General features: G+C 38.7%; 5 protein-coding genes across 5 annotated transcripts; 3 read left to right on the top strand and 2 right to left on the bottom strand.

The window, feature by feature from the left end:
• The first annotated feature begins 1,487 nt into the window (after positions 1-1,487).
• LOC126790774 (uncharacterized) lies at positions 1,488-4,924 on the top strand. Its single transcript, XM_050517118.1, has 8 exons — positions 1,488-1,620; positions 1,694-1,957; positions 2,110-2,255; positions 2,489-2,580; positions 2,750-3,093; positions 3,388-3,451; positions 4,358-4,420; positions 4,600-4,924. Exons 1-8 carry the CDS (start codon positions 1,553-1,555, stop codon positions 4,789-4,791), a joined length of 1,233 nt encoding a protein of 410 aa, XP_050373075.1. The 5' UTR covers positions 1,488-1,552; the 3' UTR covers positions 4,792-4,924.
• A 4,383-nt stretch (positions 4,925-9,307) lies between these two features.
• On the top strand, positions 9,308-12,057 carry LOC126790763 (pollen receptor-like kinase 2). The gene is made up of 3 exons (XM_050517106.1): positions 9,308-10,010; positions 10,477-11,166; positions 11,387-12,057. The coding sequence occupies exons 1-3, from the start codon at positions 9,308-9,310 to the stop codon at positions 12,055-12,057; spliced, it is 2,064 nt and encodes a 687-aa protein (XP_050373063.1).
• A 702-nt stretch (positions 12,058-12,759) lies between these two features.
• LOC126792051 (blue copper protein-like) lies at positions 12,760-13,455 on the bottom strand. Its single transcript, XM_050518553.1, has one exon. It carries the CDS (start codon positions 13,453-13,455, stop codon positions 12,760-12,762), a length of 696 nt encoding a protein of 231 aa, XP_050374510.1.
• A 1,260-nt stretch (positions 13,456-14,715) lies between these two features.
• LOC126792050 (U-box domain-containing protein 35-like) lies at positions 14,716-15,583 on the top strand. Its single transcript, XM_050518552.1, has 4 exons — positions 14,716-14,923; positions 15,002-15,090; positions 15,198-15,322; positions 15,424-15,583. The coding sequence occupies exons 1-4, from the start codon at positions 14,716-14,718 to the stop codon at positions 15,581-15,583; spliced, it is 582 nt and encodes a 193-aa protein (XP_050374509.1).
• A 4,646-nt stretch (positions 15,584-20,229) lies between these two features.
• LOC126790773 (pentatricopeptide repeat-containing protein At3g42630) lies at positions 20,230-22,151 on the bottom strand. Its single transcript, XM_050517117.1, has 2 exons — positions 21,845-22,151; positions 20,230-21,466 (listed from the first exon to the last, which is right to left on the bottom strand). Exons 1-2 carry the CDS (start codon positions 21,959-21,961, stop codon positions 20,309-20,311), a joined length of 1,275 nt encoding a protein of 424 aa, XP_050373074.1. The 5' UTR covers positions 21,962-22,151; the 3' UTR covers positions 20,230-20,308.
• Positions 22,152-23,003: the final 852 nt, after the last annotated feature.

The raw sequence follows: 23,003 nt of genomic DNA, 5'->3' as shown, positions 1-23,003 counted from the left end.
GTTATGGTTACGAGTTTCGTTTATTGTTTTGCTGGGTTTAATAAGTGAATTACCATGTGATTGGATTGATTGGTCAAAGACTCAAAGATAATAGAGAGAGAGGACAAATCGAATTTCATGGGCAAGCAATTAAACGAGGAAGTGGAGATGAAGAAGGAACACAAAAATGGTTCAGGTCAATTACAATTCTGCTCCACTTGCTAGTATGGACAATTAGCTTAAGTTTCATCAGATGGTAGGCCTGGGCATTCTATAATTACATAGGGTGCTATAGATTTGGTTAGTTAAGTTGTTTACTAGTCTTATACAGTTATACAAAAAACTACTTTTTACACTACCGTCATTGAACAATGTCAGTGTGACTATTAGTTTATCCGTCACACTATCTGTCACAACTATAAATTAATGTAATTTACATGTTACATTACCCGTTACAATATACGTCACAAAACAATGTTTATGTGACTGGTGGTGTAATTGATAATGTAGTTGACAAATGTTTTATGTGACCGGTACTGTGACTGGTAGTCACACACATAGTCACCACTATTCGGTCACAATAAGTGTTGATATTTGAATCGTATTTGTTGATTTGAAAAGTTTAAGATCATATACCAGCAGACAAATGTTCATTAATTATACTCATTCTTTTTTTCTTCATTTTTTTCACATTTTCTTTTTGTTACAACATAATCACAAAAAGCAGTCAAAAGTGTAGTCACACTACCAATACACGAGTAGTCACTCTACTAGATATAATGGTAGTCACAATGTTGATATTGTAGCTACCAATGTGATTGGCGGTGTGACTGTAAGTGTGACATGTCCTATAAAAATTTGTAAATCTGAAAAATTATGTTAAAATTCAAAAGAGATCAATATGAATGTGCTCAAAATGAAAAAAAAAAAGCTAGATTTATGGAATCTTAAGCTCTAGTTTCGTCGGAAAACCTTAGAGCCCCACCATGGACGGCGACATTCCCTTACGAGGGTTTTTGTACCTTGTATGGTGGTCGTTTCAGAGTAGGTATGATATCAAATGAAAGAGAAAAATAAATATTTCAAACAGTATTAACCACATTTAAATCCATCGTTGGACGAAAAAGTTATAACCGAAATAAAATGGTTTGAGAAAAAAATAAAATAGTCTGAAAAAAAAAACAAAGTGATTATTTTCTAAATTTATTAAAAACTTATTAATATTTTTCTAATTTTCATTTAATTAAGATGATCATTTAATAATTAAATTTATTTCACTGCCCTTTTTATAATTTAAGTTGTGATTTTGATACTAATATATAATTCGTCCTAAAAAATTTGACATGTCCATACCGATATCGCCGGCTCGAACCATAACGGATTATGTTAAAATAAAATTTTAATTTTAATTGTTACGAACCAACCTAAATTTTCTAATGCATTGTCAAAAAAAAAAACCTAAATTTTCTAATGTAATTAAACGGGTTATAGAATTATATGGCAATGCCGTGAAGACTGAAAAAGACCACAAGACAAAACTCACCCAAATTCGCAAACTTGAGAACAAGCTCATATGGAGAGCAAGGTGTTGGTCCAATACAACCACACCGATCCCTGCGCATTTGCTCGCTGGAATACCAAGTATTTACCCTCCTCTCTCTCTCTCCCCCAAATATTACTCACTGTAATTGATCATGCACTCTTTAATTTGCAGGGAAAGCTTCCGGTTCATGTCAGCCAGGCCTTGGCAACAAGTCATCGACTTTTACTCCGATGTGGTAATGGGTCAGAAGCCCTTGTCTGCCTTGTTGGGTACTTCTAGTTTGACTAAAACCGGAGTTTACAATGCCATTGAGAGTTTGAACTCTAAAAACAAGGGTGGGAGGTGGGCAAGATTGACTTTCAAGATTGTGGTGTCTTATCATGGTGGTTCTTTTGATGGGTGGCAGAAGCAGCCGGAGCTCTACACTGTCCAAAGGTGCTAGCTTTGGTGCATTTTCATCTTCTTTTGTGGATTTGGGAGTTACCCAAGTTCAGTTTTGGATGTGTTTTGTGTTGTGGGTTTGGGTTTGTTGAGTGTGAGTTGGAAGCTGTTTTGGGGTTTTGATGTGTTGTGGTTTTGTGGAACAGTGTTGTGGAACAATGTCTTGGGAGATTTGTGGATGAGAAGAAAGCCATGATGCTGAAAGAGAAAGGGCTGCCATTGGAAGGGGCTGCTACTGTTGCCGGGCGGACCGATAAAGGAGTGACAGCCCTTAATCAAGTTTGTTCTTTTTGTATGTTACAAACTCATTGCTTGTTTACCTTACATTGTTTAGAGAAAAGTTTCACTATTTCAATATGAATGGGAATCAGTCAATGGCGATCTTGTTGTTATATGGAGCTGGTTTATATAATGCCTATTCTATTTTCTTTGATGCTAGAATTGTTGGGGAGTGTCTGTCATTTTACCTATTATACATTTCAGATTTTTGAGCTTTTCTAATGTTGATCCTTTTTAACTTTTTAGATACTTGGAACAAGGATGTTAAATCTCAAGATATTGCAGATGCTGTAAATAGTGCGGCACCAGGAAAACTCAGGACAGTATCAGTTACTGAGGTGTTGTTTTCCTCTGATTTACTATGAATTGTGCTTTTATGAATTAAAATCCACTCATTATGTATTGCTTGCCTAAATTCTTCTAGTTTATAAATCTTGAGACCTACTTGGCTATTTATCTTGTGCTGTTCCTTTTATTTTTACTGAGAACTAATCTATCTTAAATTAGGTATCTCGTGCGTTCCATCCAAACTTTTCTGCCAAATGGAGGCAATATTTGTATATATTTCCATTTACTGATGAGGAGGAGGAAACGGAACAAAGTAATGAGACTGGAGAGAACACTCAAAAATTGAAGACGAAAGAAAATCATTATGAGCGTGAAGTTGTATCTGATAACTGCAATGAGGCAAATGTTGGAAACTTAATCAACACTGAAGACATAGGGCTAGAAACTGAGATGAAGCCAAGGACATTCAGCATAAGCAGGGTGAACAAACTGTTACAGAAACTCGAAGGGAAGTTATTGTCATATAAGATGTTTGCACGTGATACCAAAGCATCCAGAAATGAGTAAGAATTATAATTCACTTTCTCAACAGTATTTAGTGGCTCGTAATGTTTCAGAGTATAGCTTTGAAACTCATTAGCATCACTGTTGCCTTGTCTTTGTGTGCCTTCAATTTATGTCATTTAGTAACCCTTGGTATGTATACTGTTTTGTATTGGTTTGGTCAACAGTATTTAGAGGCTCGTTATTTTTCAGAGTATAGCTTTGAAACTCATATTAGCATCACTGTTGCCTTGTCTTTGTGTACCTTCAATTTATGTCATTTTGTAACCCTTGGTATGTATACTGTTTTGCAGGGGTCCACCAACAGAGTGTTTTGTCTTTCATGCTCGAGCAAGAGAGTACAGATTACCATGTTCAGTATGTATTTCTATGTTACTAGTCAGGCAGAACTTTTCTTTTTCATTTACTCATCAAATATACTTCTCTTAGGTTCACATATTTTCAGTTTGGAGTATGGAACTCTATTGTTTACTTATTGTACCCATATAGGTTTACGTGCATATAAGCAGACACAGAGACTTAACGGTGACATAATTTAAAGAAGTTATGTTCCCTGACGGAACTAAGAACAACATATACCAAGACGGGGAAGTAAAAACCGAACTGGAGAATAGGAATTTCAGTTACATCAAACGGAACTCTAGGCTTGCACTCAGTGGGGCAATTGAAGCCTAAGTCTGCACTAGCTAACCCTTCTGAAGTTCTAGAAATTGCCAGGATGTACGGACTACTGTCAAGATTTATGTCTATAATTAAAAAGACTTCACTTGTGAAGGCCTCTCCTCAACCTTCAGGTAGTAAATGGCAATCGTGTAGGTCTTTGATTATGTCATAAATTAAGGGATCAGAAAACTAGGAAAAAATTCATTATTAGTTTGGTGTCTGGCACTTTGTAGCCCCACTTTTGAGGTAGCTTATATTTTGACTGGATTTGAATGAATTGTTGCCATGTATTGCCTGCAATCACAAGTGTCTTCCACTTTAAGGCGTGATTGCTCAGTACTAATTTTAATTTCTAGTTGGCACCTAATTACACATGAAAAATGATATGTAATCCTGTCAAGCTTTATTTGAATGCTCAGGCATGCCTACTGCCTACATTGTTTTTTTAGTTTGGATCCCTAACTTTAACTGATATAATCATGCTTCCAATAATTAGATCGTTATTAGCTTCAGGTATTACATTTTTGCTCTGATTGTAGTGATCAGACAAAGAGTCTACCTGCATATACGTGTTATGAATTCACTCTGTTGTCTTTGTAGGATCATGAAAAAGGGAGAAGGGTTATGTGTATCGAACTTGTTGCCAACCGATTCTTACGCAGGGTAATAATTTTTTGAAATAATTTTTTGATGAAGAAAAAAATAAAGGAATTGGTATTATGTTGGTTTCAGATTTCCATTTCTTCTTGCAATATGAGCAAAGCTGAATTCCTTGGGCTTCCCTTTAACTCATATATCAGATTTATCCAAAGAATAAAGTTGAGTTTACTCTGTTCCTGCAGATGGTTCGGGTTCTCGTGGCAACCACAATAAGGGAAGCTGCTGCAGGTGCAGATGAGGATGCATTGCTAAAACTGATGGATGCAACATGCAGACGTGCTACTGCTCCCCCGGCTCCACCAGATGGTTTATGCCTTGTTGATGTTGGTTATGAAGAATTTGATCCGCTTGATTGCCTCATCTCAAAGGAATAAATCCATCTAAGGAAATTGACATAGATGCAGCTTTTCTACATTTAGATGAAGCTCACACAGGAGGCACATTCAGAAAGCACCTCCACGATTTTGACGGATGGGAAAATCTGTAATAACCCTAAATTTCCAAACAATATTGGGTTAATTTAAATACTATTAAGTTGTGAAGTTCGATTAAAAAGAACGTGATTGTTTGCGATGTTTTGAAAAGAAAAACGGAAACGTTTTCGGAACGTTTATTAAGAAAAACGTTACGTTTCCGAACGAAATTATCGACTTTTATTCTGTTGCTCGGTTGCGAAAACTTTCTTCACGAAAGTTGTAGGGCTCGTCGATACGAGTTCGTGGATATGTGACGCGATCTAATCGGACTTCGGGGGTAAAAGTTATTAACGACGGAAGTTAGTTTCCGATTTGGAAAATAGTATAAAAGGAAAAATTGAGGGATTAGGGTTTCCATTTTCGGAAACCCTTCATTCCGCCGCTCTCTCCCTCTCTCTCTCTCTCTCTCTCTCACCCGACCCTCTCCTTCCTCTCTCCCTTCCGAATCGCTCTCTCTCCCCGACCTCCGCCCTCAGCCTTCGTGGCTAGCACTACCGCATCCTACGGCCTCACAAGGTCTCCTGCAAGCAACCCCGATCGTCGCGCAGCGCCTCCGCACTCTCTCCCTCTTCCCGAGCTCTCTCCCTCACCCTCTCGGCTTCACCACCAATCTCCCTTTTCAGGGGGACGTGGCCCTCACCGCCGGCCTAGGAGGCGTCGCACCAACCCCCACAGGCGACCCCGAGGTCGCCTCGCCCTCTCGCGCCACGCCGGAGTTCCACCAACGACGCCACGATCCTGCGATTCCACCGACGACTTCTCGAGCACTCCGACGACGATCCGACAATCCAAGGTTCCGATTGAGGTAAGGGTGGTTTTGATTTGGTGTGGTTGTGTTATTGTTGTGAGTTTTTGGATTAATTGTGGAGGATCGAAGGAGATCGGGGGAGGAGGAGGAATAAGGGGAATAGGAGAAAACCGTTGCTTTAGGCGGCGCGTGAGGAGTCAGGCAGGGGGTATGGAAGTGGCCGGTGGCAGGAGGAGAAAGAGGGGAAGGAATGGGGCGGCGGTGGCGTGATACGCACCGGTTTTGGGCTCGGCGCGTGTGCCCCACGCGCTGCCACAGTGAGTGGCGCGTGAGCGCCACGCGCGGCCTGCCGGAGGTGGCGCGTGCACCCCACGCGCCGCCACGTGCGGCGGCGCGTGAACAGTGATTCCGAGAAGGGTATTTTGGTAATTTACTTAAGTACGGTAAATGTAAATGTAAATTTTATTTACGTACGATAAATGTAATTAAATTTTACCTACGGTAAATGTAAATATAAATTACTTTCAGTAAATGTAAAAAGTAATTTGTAAAAGAGTAATTTAGTAAATTTTATTTACTGAGATTGTATTTACAATTAAACAGTACGTATACGTACATAAATACGTATATAGTATTTATACGTACAGAAATACGTATTAATTGTATATTGTACAGTAACCGTGAATAGTAACAGTGAACAGTAACACCGACCAGTAACTTCGTAAAACCGAAAATTGCTGAACAGTAACCGATTATTACTTTTTCGGCATTTAAGGGTTTACGAAACGATTCTAAATTCTTTTCTTATCTTTTCAAGGTGATCGTTAAATCAAGGAAATGAATTATCTTCGGGAATTGTGGAATTACGCTCAAGTCAATAAGGTGAGTAAAATCTCACATATTTACGAATCTACCCTTGCGGTGATTCCAAGATTTTGCAAGAGTTTTAAATATTGAAATACGACAAGTATACAATATAGTGGATTATATATATATTGTATAAATGGTAATAAGTACATATATATATATTTTGCTATATTATATACTGTTATGAATTCATTTGAAATAGGTCATTTCGATGACAAGCATGTGAGTTTAATATTGAGATTGTTAAACGTTTTGTCTTCGGACGTGTTTATAAATTATGACATGTATAAGATATAATGAATTATATATATATATATATATCGTACAAATGGTAAATAAATACGTATATATATATAGTTTGCTATATAATATACTGTTATGATTTTATTGTGATTTTGATTTGTACAATATGATGTGAGATTTATTGTACGTGATTTTAACATTGAGTTTGTTAAAATGTTGATTTGTCTTCGGACATGATTTTTGGTACAATATGATGTGAGATTATTGTACGTGATTTTAACATTGAGATTGTTAAAATGTTGATTTGTCTTCGGACATGATTTTTGGTACAATATGATGTGAGATTATTGTACGTGATTTTTAACATTGAGATTGTTAAAATGTTGATTTGTCTTCGAACTTGATTGGTACAATATGATGTGAGATTATTGTACGTGTTTGGCAAGTCGGAACCTAGCCTTTGGCCGGGCGAAAGTTACGATACAGTTAGAGCTCTAGTCTGTCTGCCTTAGTACTGCATGTGAGGTAACGGGTGGTTATCTGCTTATGGGTACTCAGATTGTTTTGGATGTTGGGTAGCGGGTGGCTACCCAATATCGGCGGTGTATTACGAGAGGGGTAACAGATGTGTACCAGCGTTCTTGGTACCCGTATTATAAATGCATTTGGGTAACAGAAGGGTTACTTAATTTCTCATGAGAGCTTCTTTCATATTTCTATGGGACAACCAGAAGGGCCGTCCATTGACTCATGAGTGCATTTATATTTGTTTGATTTGTGGATTTTCGTATATGCATTAATATGCGAGTTTTATTTTCATTTTACTCATACGAGCTGCAAAGCTTACCGGGTTTGTGTTTACAATCCCGGTACACCAATCCGATGGTGTAGGGGATAACTCTGCAGGTGCTGATTAGTGGAGTTTCAGCGACGACTCCGGAGGCTCGAAGTCGTTCGTGTCCTACTTGTGGTGAGATTTTAGTGTGGATTTGTGTGTGAGAATTGGTGTGATTTTATTTGTGAGATTTGTGAGTGATTTGTGAGGATTATTACATTTCCATTTTATGTATGGATTATAAATTTGGGTTGTAATAATTGGTTGTCTGAGTTGTATTGAGAACTCAGAATTGATCCGCTGTTACACTTTAATGATTTCGATTTTATTGAGATTATTTTGTGTTTAACGACTTTAGAATTTTGAGTTTTTAAGCTCGAAATTTTGGGGCCGTTACAAAATCATCTAGTTGACTTAATATTTCATTATTCATTGTGAACCATGTTGTACCTTTACATAATGGTATCGTTCAATTGTCACATGTAACTACTTGGTGCACAAAATTTTGACAGACATGTTGCAGTTTGGCTGCCTTGTGAACTTGTCCATGTTAGTTATGTGATGCTGTCTGGATAACCAGGTCAGTTGTCTTTTTAACCAAGAACCTGTTCATCTGATTACTTTATGTTTTTTTACCTGTTCCAGCTTCCAGTCCTGTTATGTGAATGCCTCATTTTATTATTTTATTAATTGTTGAAGTTCTTTCTGTTAAAGATGAGTGGTAACTATAATAGATGAGAAGAAAGGTGGGTGATTGGGTCACCTACTGCCATATTTGAGCTTCTGAACAAGGTGGTGGGGCGGATGAGTACACTGAAATAGTTTCTCTTTCAATTTGAAATGAAGTAAAAAATGAAAAAGAAGAGATAGGGAACGATAACTGGCACGGCTGTGTGAATATGTACTTGTGCGCAGTGAAGATCAATTGAAGTATCAGTTCATGAATCATCTTTTCCTAATTCCAATTAAAGCAGGGGTAAAATTAGTGATGTAGTCAGTTTTTGTTCATAAAAATTGATAGTACAAGACGACTCGCCACTCGTAAAGTCTTGTGATTCTTCCGTTTTTCATTTCAGTTCCGGTATTCATGTGTTTTCAACGTTCAGGTATAAAATCTATGTAGGGTTTTACTTTCTGGTTTTGGAAGTAGATGGACAGAAGTATCATGGTTAGGATAAAAAAAAGGTTCTCATTTTGTTTGCTCAAGGCACACTGAGCACAATTGCAGTACAACCTGAAAGACTACTTATGTAAAATAGGTGAAAGAACAATGAAGGCTGGCATGTTCTGGTTGCCCCCTTTTATTGAACCAAGAGTTGTGAAACTCCACCAACTCAAAAATAGGTGAAGGAACAATGCTCAAGTGTTTTCAAAGGTGCTCCGGATTACTCTCCTACCTGAAATGAAAACTGAATTCGGTTGGACTCTGTCAACCTTTGCCACCCCTCATTTCCTTTCCCTTCCATTTTGACCCATGTAAACAGCTTATCCAACTTCTATTCTTAGCGCCTTCTCTCTCTCTTCCTCACTCACTCATTCCCTTTCTCTCTCTAATGCCATCACAAATTCCACCAGTATCAACAAACCTTGAAACCCTTCTTCTTCACACGCACCCCCGGACTCCATTTTGCAGCGCAGGCCCCTCTTAAAGGGCGCACACGCTGCCCCTATTAGTGCGTGTACAACCTGAAACCTTATACATCTCTACGTACACCATTAATATGAAACGTAGCAAGATGTCTCGCTGCAGCATGCGCAGCGTACATTGGACATTGTTTGCTCAATGTTCTCTGGTTCTTCTGGTTCAGTTTCATATTAACCTCGCCTCCTCAGCCGCCGCACCAAACCCCACTGACATCCTCCTCAAGTTCAAGGACTCACTCAAGGGTGGTGGTGATGCGCTGAAGAACTGGGTGAAAACCACGCCTCCGTGCGGTGATAAAAAGTCGAACTGGGCTGGCGTTATGTGCGACAAGGGACAGGTTTTCGGCTTGCAGCTGGAAAAGATGGGGTTAAGCGGCGACATTGATGTCACATCTCTAGCGCAGCTTCCAGACCTGAGAACCATAAGCGTCATGCAAAATAACTTCGAGGGTGTCTTACCGGAATGGAAGAAAGTTTATTTGTTGAAAACGTTGTATTTGTCTGATAATAAATTCTCCGGAGAGATTCCCGCCGATACGTTTGAGGGAATGAAGAATTTGAAGAAGCTATATATGTCGAATAACCAGTTTTCCGGCGAGATTCCCAAGTCGTTGACAACCTTGGATAAGCTGACGGAGCTGGACCTTGACGGGAACAAATTTTCAGGCAAAATACCGGATTTTCCACAATCTCGTTTAACTGGCTTCAATGTCGCTAGAAACAACTTGGAGGGTGAGATCCCAGTTACCTTTAGGAAGTTGAATGCGACCTCCTTTGCTGGTGAGATTACTCTCTTGCTCTTTTTAACATCCAATCATCCATTAGTACGTACTGCATTATCCATAACCAGTTGACAACACCGTTCCATGCATTTTTGTTATTTTAGTATATATTTTGTTTCTTATTCCCTGGGAGGGGAAATGTACGTGATCGAGAAACAAACTCGATCAGATTAATATGAGGTCAAATGTAGGTGTTACCGTGAAGAAATGTTACTACGTGAGTACGTGAGATATGTTAAACACCGTATCATCACATGGTCACACCAATTATATAGAGATGATTAAATTCTTTGAAGTCCGGGAAATAAGCATTAAGCTCAGAAGCTCACTTGAATGGGTAACCATCAAATTAAGACTCCAAGCCATACACAGTACATTTGCAACAACTAGAATCATGTTGAACACTTTATTGATAACCATAAAGCTGCGTACTAACAGTCTTGTATATATTCCTGAACGACCAGAGAATAAAGATCTGTGTGGAGGTCCATTACATGCCTGCTCAGCTCCCTCCACACACGTTAATACGGTGAAGCCCAGAAGTGTGAGCACTAGCCTGATTGTGACTATGATTCTGATAGCAGTCATATCCATCTGTGCGGCACTGTTCTTCGTCGTCGTCAGACGTCGCAACAAAAAAGCCGAATACTTGTCGTCATCAAATATAGAGGCTCCACCGGCACCATCGGTCCAAAACAGATCAGTAGAACCAGCTCCCAAGGAACCAGACCAAGTTAGTGAAACCTCAGAGAACTCGAGTAGAGGAGGAGGAGGAGGAGCACGAGCTGCAGCAGCAGTAGGAGGAGGAAGTACTGGTGGGAAGAAGGCTGATAGCTTGAAGCTCTCATTCGTCCGAGACGACAGGGAAAGGTTTGATATGCAAGACTTGCTAAAAGCCTCGGCCGAGGTATTGGGCAGCGGCAGCTTTGGGTCTGCTTACAAGGCGGCTCTGCTGAGTGGACCGGTGATGGTTGTGAAGAGGTATAAGCAAATGAACAATGTGGGAAAAGAGGAGTTCCAAGAGCATATGAGGAGAATAGGAAGATTGGTGCACCCTAATTTGCTTCCCCTTGTGGCTTATTATTATAAAAAAGAAGAGAAGCTCTTGATTGTCGACCATATTGACAAGGGCAGCTTGGCAGTTCATCTTCATGGTAAGTTCATCTACTATATCATATACAATTGACATATATAATGTGCATTGCTTCATCATTTTCTGGTTCTCCGGTTGCTTCATACGTTATCTACAACACATTTTTAAGCGAGCTAGCAAAAAATGAGTACCTAATGAGTACGTCTAAGTTCATATATACGTGGAGTGCATCAGTAATGATTAATTGCCTACTTATGCTTGCTCTGTCTCATGTTTCTCAGGACACCAAACCCTAGGTCAACCAAGCCTTGACTGGCCGAAGCGTCTGAAGATTGTCAAAGGCGTAGCCCAAGGCTTAAAGTACCTCTACAGTGAGCTGCCGAGCCTGACGACACCCCATGGCCACCTAAAATCCTCGAACATTCTTCTCAGTGAATCCTACGAACCCCTCATAACCGACTATGGCCTAATCCCCATAGTTAACCAAGAGCATGCTCAAACCCTAATGGTGGCATACAAGTCCCCAGAGTACGTCGCAACCAAGAGGATCACAAAGAAGACCGATGTATGGAGTCTCGGTGTGCTCATCTTGGAAATCCTAACCGGGAAGTTGCCAACCAATTTTTTGCAACAGGGTAAGGGAAGTGAGGAGGATCTGGCGAGCTGGGTTAACTCAGTGCCTCGAGAGGAGTGGTTCACACAGGTGTTCGATAGGGAAATGGGTGCAAGCAAGAACTGCGAGGGGGAGATGCTGAAGCTCTTGAAAATCGGGTTGGATTGTTGCGAAGGTGATGTGGAGAAGAGGTGGGATTTGAAAGAGGCTGTTGAGAGGATTGAAGAGTTGAAAGAAATTGGTAATGGTGGTGGTGGTGGTGGTGGTAGCGGCGGCGGTCCAGATGAGGATTTTCTCTCTTCTTGCACGAGTGAAGTTGACATCACGAAGATGGTGTGACGGTGATGCTAAACTCTTCCATCACTCTTTATTAGACTCCCCCAGATCAATAGGTTTTGATTAAGTTACCAAAAACTTAATTCTTTGTATTGATCTGTGACGCCCCTTAAACCCTAGGCATGATGAGCAGACATGCAAATGTATGACTATAAGATTTGGCTTTATTTAGTAAGCTAGGCTTCTGACGTACGAATTGAACATGCCTCGAGTAAGGATTTTTTACGTCCGAAATGGATTAATTCTACTAACCATGCATTATGCCAAAAGTTCTAAAGTTTACTACGACACTTTCAAAATTCAAAGCAAGGTTTGCAGTCTGTTCAGTGTTCTTTTGCTTGTTCAATAAGCTAAGATTTTGATCCCGCAGAGGTTCAGAACCCCCTCTGATCATATTCGAGATGTCCATAGAAAATTTTCAGCTTATGATATACGTACAAATCCCCGAGTACAATCCACGTTCAGGAATCAAGAAATTGGTGTTAAAAAAGATATATACTAACTTCATCAAATTGAATATCAAGTAAAATAATGTAAATTAAAAAGTCATCACTCATCAATATAATCAGGCATGAAGGATTTTAAACAAATAACATCTCGAAAGTGACCAGAAAAATACAAAGTAATTAACCAAACTAACCAAATTGAAAAATACAAAGTTACAAACTGCATTCCTACGCTGATGCAGAAACAAAGGCAAAAAATTTAAAACATCAATTTAGAAAACACAAGCACAGAAGCAAAAGCCAGGGAAAGCTTGGGAACATCGATGGTCAGAGCCGCTGAGTGTGGTGGCCTCTCTTCAGGACGAGGAATTGAAGGAGAAGACAATACAGAAGGTGCCGGGCTAGGAGAGGAGACCCGACTTTCAGGACGAGGAGTTGAAGGAAAAGACAATCCAGAAGGTGCTGGGCTAGGAGAGGAGATCGGACTTTCAGAACGAGGAGTTAAAGGAGAAAACAATCCAGAAGGTGCCGGGCTCGGAGAGGAGACCGTGGTTTCAGGTGTGGGAAGGTTGACTATAACCTCAACCTTCTGTCCATATTCACAATGACTGGGAGCACCACAAAGAAAGTAATAATGGCCAGGCCTTTTAAGCGTGATTGTATCTGAGCCAGAACTATAAACTGCAATGGGAGCGGTGGACTCGCATGATTTGAAACCTTCCTCAGTAACTTCAACAACATTGTGGAGGTGCTCATCGTAAGAAAACAAAAGACTATCGCCCACGTTAAACTCTTCTGAGGAGGACCACTGGTTGTAATTGACAGGTACTACCCAACCTTCCGAGCCGCCAACTCTATGAACAGCTCCAGCACCAGCATTAGAGGCAGAACAAACGCCACAAAGAGCTATCGCCACCACCAAAAGGACTAGGATGTTTCTTAATTTGGAAGCCATTAAATTAAAATCAATATAGAGTGCGACCTATTTCAGAGAAGGAGAAGCTGATCGAGCGATGTATTGTGAGTAATATCGTGAGCATCGTCATCCTATATATAGTGAATTGTTTTTGTCGAATCCAAGAGAGAAGTTGACACTATCTCCATATCCTCGGCGTATAGGGAGAGAGTTCTAAACTGAGAATAAAAGCTAAATTTGCGAGTATTGCAGAATCCAAGAGGGAAGTTGATTTCATGTCACAGTCATAAATTTAGAGTCCAATTACCCTACCGATTCTAAAATTTGCTAAATGTTATTGTATCGTAGTACGCGAAACTCTAAATCCCAATGAGTTGCGAACTTGTGAATATGGTTTCATGTTTATTAGATGAAACAATAGTATGTACTATGTCGTAATAGGGAGCTGCATGAAAATTGAAACCCTAGCTCTCACGCATTGATTTAATTAGCCATCTGAGGCTTGTAGGAATGAACAAGCTTACCTAGCTAGAGGAGAAATGACGACTAGAAATCAGGAAGAAAAGCAGAGTCGTTTGTTTGTTTGTTTGTTTGTTTGTTTTTCTTCTTTATGAGAATCTTTCTTGTTTATGAAGTTTCGTTGGCGAAATTGAAGACTGAATTATTTTTCGCCAGAGGCTTCAGTCCTCACGCCGATGATACCCTAAAAGGGGGTTGGAATGTGACATCATCAATAATGATAGCAGATGTTATTTTAAGGGGGGAGGGGGAGAACGTTCCATAATAGTACTTCCTTCACAACCGAAAACAAAAGTGAATGGCCAGTTGCCATTTTTTTTAGTAGCATTGCTACTCCAACAAAGTCTTCATTCACTATTATTACTAGAACGAATTATCAGCTAGATATTGAAGTTTGAATGTTAATTTGGTAGAAAATGTTTGAGATCAATTTTCTTATGGAGGTTTAAAACATTTCTAGAGACTTTTGTTATGTTGGTGGATTTGGTTAATATTAGGAATATAATGTAGTTTAACTTCCTGCTAAAAACATGGTGCGACAAAGAGTTGGCGCAGAACCGAGTCAATGTTAGTTTTAATCAACTTCTATTAGTTCTCATCTAAAAATGAGCATTTTAAGAACAGCAGGGATTTCAATTTCTGTAAGCTGTTTCCATATTTCAGATGTGTCTAATTGTTTAAGTTATCCCTTGCATCTACATGATTGGATGATAAAAAAATACTCTGTTTTCTGAAGACTTGATGAACTCGGGAGGAGGAAGAGGCAGGTGGGAGAGAATAATGGGGATTTTGAATAGCAGCATTAGTGGAAAATTTAGAACAGAGTACAAGGGGTGCACAATAGCAGTAGGAGTATCAGGAGACAAACACAGCAGATATGCTTTGAAATGGGCTCTTGAAAATCTTGTCACTAGTACCAACGATGTTGTTGTCAAGCTTATCCATGTTACTCAAACATCTCCATCTCCGTCTCCTAAAGACTCCCCAGGTAAAACTCTGCCTTGGTATTTAAAGGGTTTCTACTAAAACTACTGATATGATATACCAAGTGTATCGTAAACATTAGGGAACAGTCGTTTGATCAATGACGGGCATGCTTTTGATCCTATTGAGGAAATGTTACTTCCCTTTCGTTGCTATTGTACACGCAAACGAGTTAGTTTTCTCAACTTCATTTCTTGTTCCATTTATCATCTTTGCAAATTGCAATATAACTGGTTGATTGAATACTTAAACTGATAACTTGATCTCTGCAATGTCAGGTACCATTTGAGGTTGTTATACTCAAGGATCATGATGTAGCTAAGGCACTGATCGATTACATTTCCCGCTATGGCATTGAGAATATTATTCTTGGTGTTTCTTCCAAGATTGGGTTTTCTAAGAGGTATAGCGAACCATTACCGATCGCTTTGATCATGTCCATTTGGTGCTTTATCAGATTTCATCTGTTTAATGAACCTTTTCTTCTTCGTTTTGGATCTGCAGACTATTCAAGACATCAGATATTTCAAGTAGTGTGCAAAAGTTGGCAGCTGATTTCTGCAATGTATATATCATCAACAAAGGAAAGATATGGGCAGTGCGTGCTGCCCGCCGCCAGCTGCCTGCCCTGCCGGCCCTTCCAGAAGAATTTAGTAAAATGTAAGCATTATAATTGAAAAACTAAATAAGTGAAATCACGTCTGCGTCTGCGCCCTTGATCTACTGTTTGGCAACATGACATATATACCATATGATTGACAAGATAACATTGCTTTGATACCTGGTTTATATTGACTGATGCATGTCATTCTCCAGAGGCAGAGCTTTAAGCAGCACCTCATATGAAGAGCTATCATTGCAAGAGCCAGATATGGACACTGGTCTCTCTTTTGTTGACTCAGAAAGACAAAGTACTGATAGCATGTTGTATTCATTGTACGAGAACTTCAGGAAAGCTGAATTGACCCCAATCTCTTCAACGTCACTGAATGTGGACATCACTGGATCAACATCAGAATTAGATTTTCGGAGTTTTGATGGCATTAACACTCTGCATGAAATGCCATCAATGGTGCAGCACAATGGCTCAGGAAATGCATTCTTGTCGCAGAAAGTACTGGTGAGAGTTGACCATTACCTGCACCAAAGAAATACATGGATAGATCATAAACATGAAAACTACTACGTGACAATAAAAAAAAGATGAGGCCAGAAAAGAGATAACATAAAAAAAATTCAACAAACATCTGAAATATGGGTAGACTATCAATTTAGGATAGAACTGATTAAGGCAATGCATGTGGAGAGCAGAAGACTTAATTTCATATCTTTGTACTTATTGCAGGAAGAGATGGAAGAAGAGATGAGAATTCTTCAAATGGAGCTGAACCAAACGATAGAGATGCACCATGCAGCCTACAAAGAAGCACAGACAGCAAAACAGAAGGTACTAGCTGGCTAGAATCATCAATCTTAACTTTCCAACTACTTGGGTGAATTGACTGAATTCAAATATTGTGCACGAGATTTGGTGTACAAATTGCTTCTGTTCTTTAGAATTTTAGTAGTCTCTAAGTTATTATATTCCCTAGCATACTGTACTGTAATGTTTCATATATCATCTGAAACTCTAGCACAATCATCTTATTCATTCCATATAGGTTGCTGAGCTCCAAGAGGGGAAAATGAAAGAAGAACAGAGACTAGAGGAAGCACTGCTCACCTTAGAAGCAACTGTAGCAGCTTTGGAGAACGAAAAACAAAAGTCTGAGGCAGCGATGTTTGCAGCGGAAGTAGCTCAGAGATTTGTTGAGGAAGAGGTGCAAAAGAGAGTAAATGCTGACAAGTTCGCCTTCATCAAGGTTATAGATACTTCTGGCCAGTCCTTTTCAGCTTTCAAGTACCAAAGCTTATTTCATATCCTGGTTGCTTTGTTTTTATTTCATGTGTACTCCTCAATCTTTTAGTGTGCTTGTCTGTACATGTTACAATTGTTTTTTAGCCTTTTATATTATTTCAATTGCTTTATTTTCCTTTTTCTCAAAAAAAAAGAAAGAAAAGAAAATTACTTTATTTTCCTTCGTCTATGTTGAAGGAATGATTACGCAATCTTTTAGCTATGCTGGGATTTTCCATTCCTGAATTACCCAGTAATGAGAAGGAAATGAGATTCTTAATGAAATTGAACCGTTTTATAATTGAGGTACATACTCTACCAGTGTGATGTTCTCTCTTGCATTTATTGAGAAAACTTGACAAACAAAAGTAAAAGAATATCTGAGTTTGATATCTCAAAACAGTAGCATATATAAACTCTCCTAGATCACTCGCAATCGCCTATATTCAATGACGGTAAAGAAACTATCTAAATTGGTAATCATACAAATGAAAGAAATAAAACCGGAAACAGTTCAGACAAGATTAGCAATAGAACCTACAAGTGTTGTGTTTTTGGCTCGTTGATGCATGTTGGAGTTAGGATTCAGTAATCAAATCCAGGTTTAGAAAGGAAATAAGTTAGCACAGCTTTTCTATATGTTTTAGGAGAGTATATCTTCCAATATTCTATTAGGATTTGTGTTAGGTTTAGTAATCCTAGTCCATATTGTATTAAGCAGCCCCTATTGATATAAATAGGGCTGCAGGGAGGTTTTTAGAGACAGAGACAGAAATCCTAAAGGGAGAGCTAAGGGTGATAGAGAGATAGGAGCTAGACAGGGAGGGGTTAAGGTCTACAATAAGTACTTGTACCTAAATTCTTCAGTACTAGTAAATCTCTCAAGAGAGATCACAGTGGAGGTAGGCTTCAGCTGAACCACTATAACTTTGGTGTGTTTCTGTTTACTCTTCTTTGCTTATATCGCAAATAACTATTAAGATCTAAAGGCGCTTATAACAACAACAAGAACACCTAAATTGTAATGTTTATCAGCAGTCAATTCTATCTAGCTGGGAGCAACATGCCAACAGGGGAAGATTTCCTTTGGAGGCCAAAACAATTGAGAATGCATTATGTTAAAAACATATGCATAGGACTGTCATTATCGTATTGAAACTGGTTAGATTAATAATCTACCAAAGACTAAATCAAAATCTTAATCTAGCGGTTCATAATCATTATGCAAGTAGAACCATAAACTACAATATGTACATTAGAGGGGAATCAGACACCTAACCTCACTTAATCCTAACCCAGTTCTCTCTCTCAATTATATAGCCATGTATTAAGACATGTATGATCTTAATTAAATTTTACATGGCCTTAATAACCTATACATGCCACCATCAGTAGAAATTAAGAAACCTATAACTTGAATTAGTTAGAGTGAGCACTATCTGGTAAGGAAATTGTTACCCTAGGGTTTGAAATTATTTAAACATGATAAGTTTCAAGGAATTTTAAACTTGCCATTTCTAGGTAAAGTCCATAGTTTAGATTCTTTAGAATGTAAGACTGTAAGTGTAAGAGAGAGTGGTACGTTGAAATACATACTAAAGATTTATTTTTTGAGTTCTGCTTATTAGTTATCTAAATTTGCCACACTATAACAATTTAGAGGAGCATGAACAGTTTGCAAGATTATAAGCTTTGGTGTGAAGGAAACGTTAGTACCGTGAAATTGTCTCAAACTCAACTGCAACGTAGCTAAAGTTAAGTTAAATTTTGACTTTTGGTAACTTCACTGACTATATTTAGCTAAAGAATGATAAATACCTAAAACACAAGTTATATTTCTCTCCTCTTTTTGCCAACATACCACACTCTTTTTAGTTAATTTGTATAAAAGATTAGCTTTCGGTGAAGGAGATGCTAATATCCTCATTGAATAATCTACTGTAAATTTATATTTCAAAAACATATATATTTTTCTCAAATAAGCTAAATATAGGATATTTGGTGATATTGCTACTGTTCATTTCCACCATAACGCTCTGATGGGATATGGATATTCCCTAGTTCTAGAACATTTAAGAAGAGTAAAAACATTAACTGGTTACAAGCATATTGAGGTTCTTCATTGTTGGTTGTTTAATTCTAAGAATCTAAGACAATTTCAGCTCTACTTTGTAATGAATTTCATGGTAAGGGAAGATGGGAAGAGATCAAGCAGAAAACAGTACCATAGAGGTGGTGGCAGTCGCAATTGACAAGGACTGAGAAACTCACCATGCTTTCAAATGGACAGTTCAAGATCTCCCCACGAGAGGCCAATCTCTTACACAGGTTAATGTTAAACAAAGAACATCTGCAAATTTCAGATAAAGTAAATCAATCTCTTTCACTAATTGTGTGTGCTTCTGTTAAAAGTATGACACATTTGCTTCTGTTTCTCTTTTTCTGATTTCTCTGTTTTGTAATCTCATGGTGCAGCCAGGGGCATTCCCACTTCCGGAGAGGAGGAAGAGGAGCTAAAGATAGTGGAGAAAAGCCAATTTGATGCTAAAAGGAGCAAGTTGTTTCTTCCATTTCGCTTGTTTTGAAAAAAGCTGTGAGTCATGGTTCTTTAAGTATTATTAACTTTGTTCCCTCTGATATAATTACTTATCCTTGTGGTAAAGTAACTATCACTACTGTGAATAGCTTAAATATCTGACATCTAACATGATGAAGTTTTAGGTAACCACTACTGTGAATAGCTTAAAAATACTACGATATCGATCATAATTTTTTCCTACACTATATTTTCCAAACTAGGACTAGGAGCTTTCTCAAGCATTACCAAGAAAGAGTTACAAACAAATGTTTCTGAAATATTTCATCTATGAATAGCAATTGAATCACTCAAGGTCTCACAGAAGTTTATATAAAGCATAGAAAAACATATCCAAAATCTATTGTTCAAAAACAAACTACAGTTATAGCAACAGTAACAGAAACTACCGACTTAATTTCTTATGACAGATTAGCGGTGTGAATTATAGAATAGTAGGATTAGTCTTACCTTTATTTCTTCCTTCTGTCAGTTTACTTCGAGTCTGAGAAATCTCCTTCCAAAAAGAGATCAGTTTAGGATGGCATATATACAGTATGAGATTGATACGTCATCTATCTCAACAGTACCACACACCCTGAACAAGGAGAGCCTACAAAGATCTATAAGATCAGGAAAACATTTATCATTATCTCAAATGAGTATAACAACAGTATACTAGCACAACCATGAACCATGTCCATGCACAATGGAAGATGAATTATCGGAGCAGATAGCTCATATAATATCATGCATGATCCAATCAAATGAGAATTCTACCAGAGTCATGAGAGTCATAAAAATTAGACAATCATCAATTCATCATCTATTCGTTAATCCAATATTCAGAAAGTGTCACTCCAGTCCAAGACAATAATTTTTACAGACATGTCTTTACACATGGTGGAGGTCACTATTCAGTAATTCCAGAATATCTGGTCCCTCCGGTATTGCTTTTTCAAATATACTGAAATTAGCTTCCTATAAGTCCATCCCTTCTGCTTCCGAAACTCCAAAAATGCCTCTGAGCTTGCATGGAAGTCGCCTTTCCCCAGAACTTCAAATACAAATGGATCTGTTAAGACTACCGGAGAATCATCCAAGTTCATTTTGTTTAAAGCAAAATACAAGTTTCTTCCCAGTCTTCTGTCCAAATATGCGTCAACAATACAACCACAAGTCACCAGATCCGGAACAACTTCCTCATGTTTCATGTGTTCAAGAGTAAGATGGAGATCCCAGAGTAGAGACATTCTTGAAAAAGCCAGGGCACGAATATTAAATGTAGTGAGATCAGGGTGGAATCCAGCTTCCGCCATTCTCAGAAATTCTCTTTGTAAGCTTTTCATCTTAAAATTGGCAGCATAGGATAGCAACAATAGGTTCCATAATAGATTTCCCAAGTTTCTTCTACCTAGACCAACACTCTTAAGGAACTCAGCTAAACTATAGAACCTCCTTTTCTTTAGATACGCCAAAGACATTGCCCGGATTCCCTCTTCCTCTATCAAAAACCTGGACCTCTTAAGGCGGTCATAAGCGGTCTCCATCTCAGTCAGAGAACCAAATATGCTGTAGTACCTGATAAAGCCATTACCAGTGGCCGAGTCTACCCGGAAGCCCCTTGAAACCATTTCTTTCAATGTATCTTCCATCAATCTAAGCTGCCCTCCCTTCCCAAAGCAAGATATAGCTAGTGAGTAAACCTCCGGTAACAAACTTAAATTCCTCGATCTTATCTGACCCACAATTTCATTCACTTTTCCAAAACATCCTACACTGCCATACACATTAAATAGCTCCGACACAATCTGAATACTGGGCACAAAAGAACTGTTTAACATTTCATCCCAAATTGCCTCAGCTTGAGGGAAAAGGCCATTATTCGCATGACATAGCATTACAGCCGATAGAGTGGAGTTGCTCGGCACAAGACCCTCTGATTTCATCTCAAGTAAAACTTCATGAGCTAAATGAGGCATCTTTCGTCTACTTAAACTCTGTATTAGTGGTACACAATCTACATAATAGTCTTTTGCATTGGAACACTCTTCCAGCTTCCATGTCCGGATTATCTGTTCTAAACGCAAACCCATAAAAAAGAACTCAAACACAGATAATATGAATCAAGACAATCAACCCAACTACAGTCACATTATCAGACACTAGAATTATAAGGATTCAGTAAACTAAAAGCAAGCCTTTTTAAGACAACCATGATAGTCTTTTCTAACCTTATACACAGAAACAATAATCTCTATGCTCAATCACACAAGTTAATCTACATCACAGATATCACAACATTCAATTGGTTCAAGTAAAAAAGACCCAATTTTCACAAAGATAGTACCCTTATTGCTTCTTATTTCTTAAAGTTAACTACAACTAGTTTTGATCAAATTTAATAAAACTGGAAGTAACCCAATAATGAGAATGCTCACTAAAAGACCGACCTTGCGTGCCAGAGCTCGAGTTTGAGAAGGTTGTGATTGATGCGAAAGAATAGAAAGACGGTTGGAATTGAGAGACCCAGAAACAGATGCAGTGCTCAGAACAAGAATGGCCTCCATTTTCAAACACAGCAAAGCAGTTTGACTTCACTTCAACTTCAATCTGTTGTGGGTTACATTAGTCTCTGCTGGGTTTCTAGGAGTTGAAAACATACTACCTTGTAATGCTCCGGTGATTGCTGAAGCTTCGGTGGTTTCGGAGGGGACTGAATTTGGCGGAGGAGTTTGGGTGCAGGGGAGTCAGTTCTGGGGCTTTTCTATCTTCTTCGACTTCTAGTTCAGATGATGTGTGTATTTCAATTTTCAAGTGATAATTAAGAATCCCTCATTAATGTACGGAATGAAACCAAACGCCTACTGACAAAATAACGTTATCACTCTTGATTTCATAAGATGATCAACGAGCACCACACTGATAATATTTTTACGGTTCATTCAATTAAAAATTGCATACCCTTTGCTAGGTAGAAAGATGAAAACGACTTTATAAAGAAAGTCAAATTGTGCTCGAAATTGTTGAGCAAAAAGCGAATGGGAGCCGGCGATGCCCTGGTCGGATGTGAAATAGTCACAAACTGGTTAGTCACTCGACTCGGGGCGTAAAATGTTGTAAATTGCAGCGGTAGCCGAAGCCTGGGCTGTTGAGGGCTGTTGATATGCTCGTGAAGGCGTCGTCAACGCAATTATGGTAGGCATCACGTGTCATTACGACGTGTTTTGACATCTATGAGCTTCCCATTCGGCCCGTCTTGAAACATATACTAAGGAGTCGGACATGTGTGCGAGTCAATGGGTGATTAAACCTGTGAGTATGCCTATCGGTACACAACATATGGTGAACTAGCACTAAGTGGGGCGAAGCCAGAGGAACTTCAGGTGGAGGCCATTAGAAAAAATTTGTTGTGCTTCCCTCATCCTCATTTCATGCAAGTTACAATTTGTTGGTGAAATATTTAGGCTTTAGGACTTTTATTTATTCAATGAATTTATATCTCATTTTCTAACGTTTATATACTTGTTACTTTGTTAGTATTGCATGTATGATGACTAATATAATTGTCACATCATGTACTTCAAATGTTTATGTATTTTTCAAAAGTTC

This window comes from Argentina anserina, chromosome 4 (assembly GCF_933775445.1).
Source record: "Argentina anserina chromosome 4, drPotAnse1.1, whole genome shotgun sequence".
NCBI classification, from domain to species: Eukaryota; Viridiplantae; Streptophyta; class Magnoliopsida; order Rosales; family Rosaceae; genus Argentina; species Argentina anserina.
Note: the sequence above shows the minus strand (reverse complement) of the source record. Positions and strands in the feature narration are given on the sequence as shown.

Bases quoted from the DNA above. Each gene is read 5' to 3' on its own strand.
- LOC126790774 (XM_050517118.1), top strand. From the start codon at position 1,553: ATGGAGAGCAAGGTGTTGGTCCAATACAACCACACCGATCCCTGCGCA. The intron at 2,256-2,488 runs GTATGTTACAAA...TTAACTTTTTAG, and splicing joins TAATCAAGTTTGTTCTTTTT to ATACTTGGAACAAGGATGTT. The intron at 4,421-4,599 runs GTAATAATTTTT...CTGTTCCTGCAG, and splicing joins CCAACCGATTCTTACGCAGG to ATGGTTCGGGTTCTCGTGGC.
- LOC126790763 (XM_050517106.1), top strand. From the start codon at position 9,308: ATGAAACGTAGCAAGATGTCTCGCTGCAGCATGCGCAGCGTACATTGG. The intron at 10,011-10,476 runs GTGAGATTACTC...CTGAACGACCAG, and splicing joins GAATGCGACCTCCTTTGCTG to AGAATAAAGATCTGTGTGGA. The intron at 11,167-11,386 runs GTAAGTTCATCT...CATGTTTCTCAG, and splicing joins CTTGGCAGTTCATCTTCATG to GACACCAAACCCTAGGTCAA.
- LOC126792051 (XM_050518553.1), bottom strand. From the start codon at position 13,455: ATGGCTTCCAAATTAAGAAACATCCTAGTCCTTTTGGTGGTGGCGATA.
- LOC126792050 (XM_050518552.1), top strand. From the start codon at position 14,716: ATGGGGATTTTGAATAGCAGCATTAGTGGAAAATTTAGAACAGAGTAC. The intron at 14,924-15,001 runs GTAAAACTCTGC...CGTAAACATTAG, and splicing joins GTCTCCTAAAGACTCCCCAG to GGAACAGTCGTTTGATCAAT. The intron at 15,323-15,423 runs GTATAGCGAACC...TTGGATCTGCAG, and splicing joins AAGATTGGGTTTTCTAAGAG to ACTATTCAAGACATCAGATA.
- LOC126790773 (XM_050517117.1), bottom strand. From the start codon at position 21,961: ATGGAGGCCATTCTTGTTCTGAGCACTGCATCTGTTTCTGGGTCTCTC. The intron at 21,467-21,844 runs GTCGGTCTTTTA...CGTTTAGAACAG, and splicing joins CTCGAGCTCTGGCACGCAAG to ATAATCCGGACATGGAAGCT.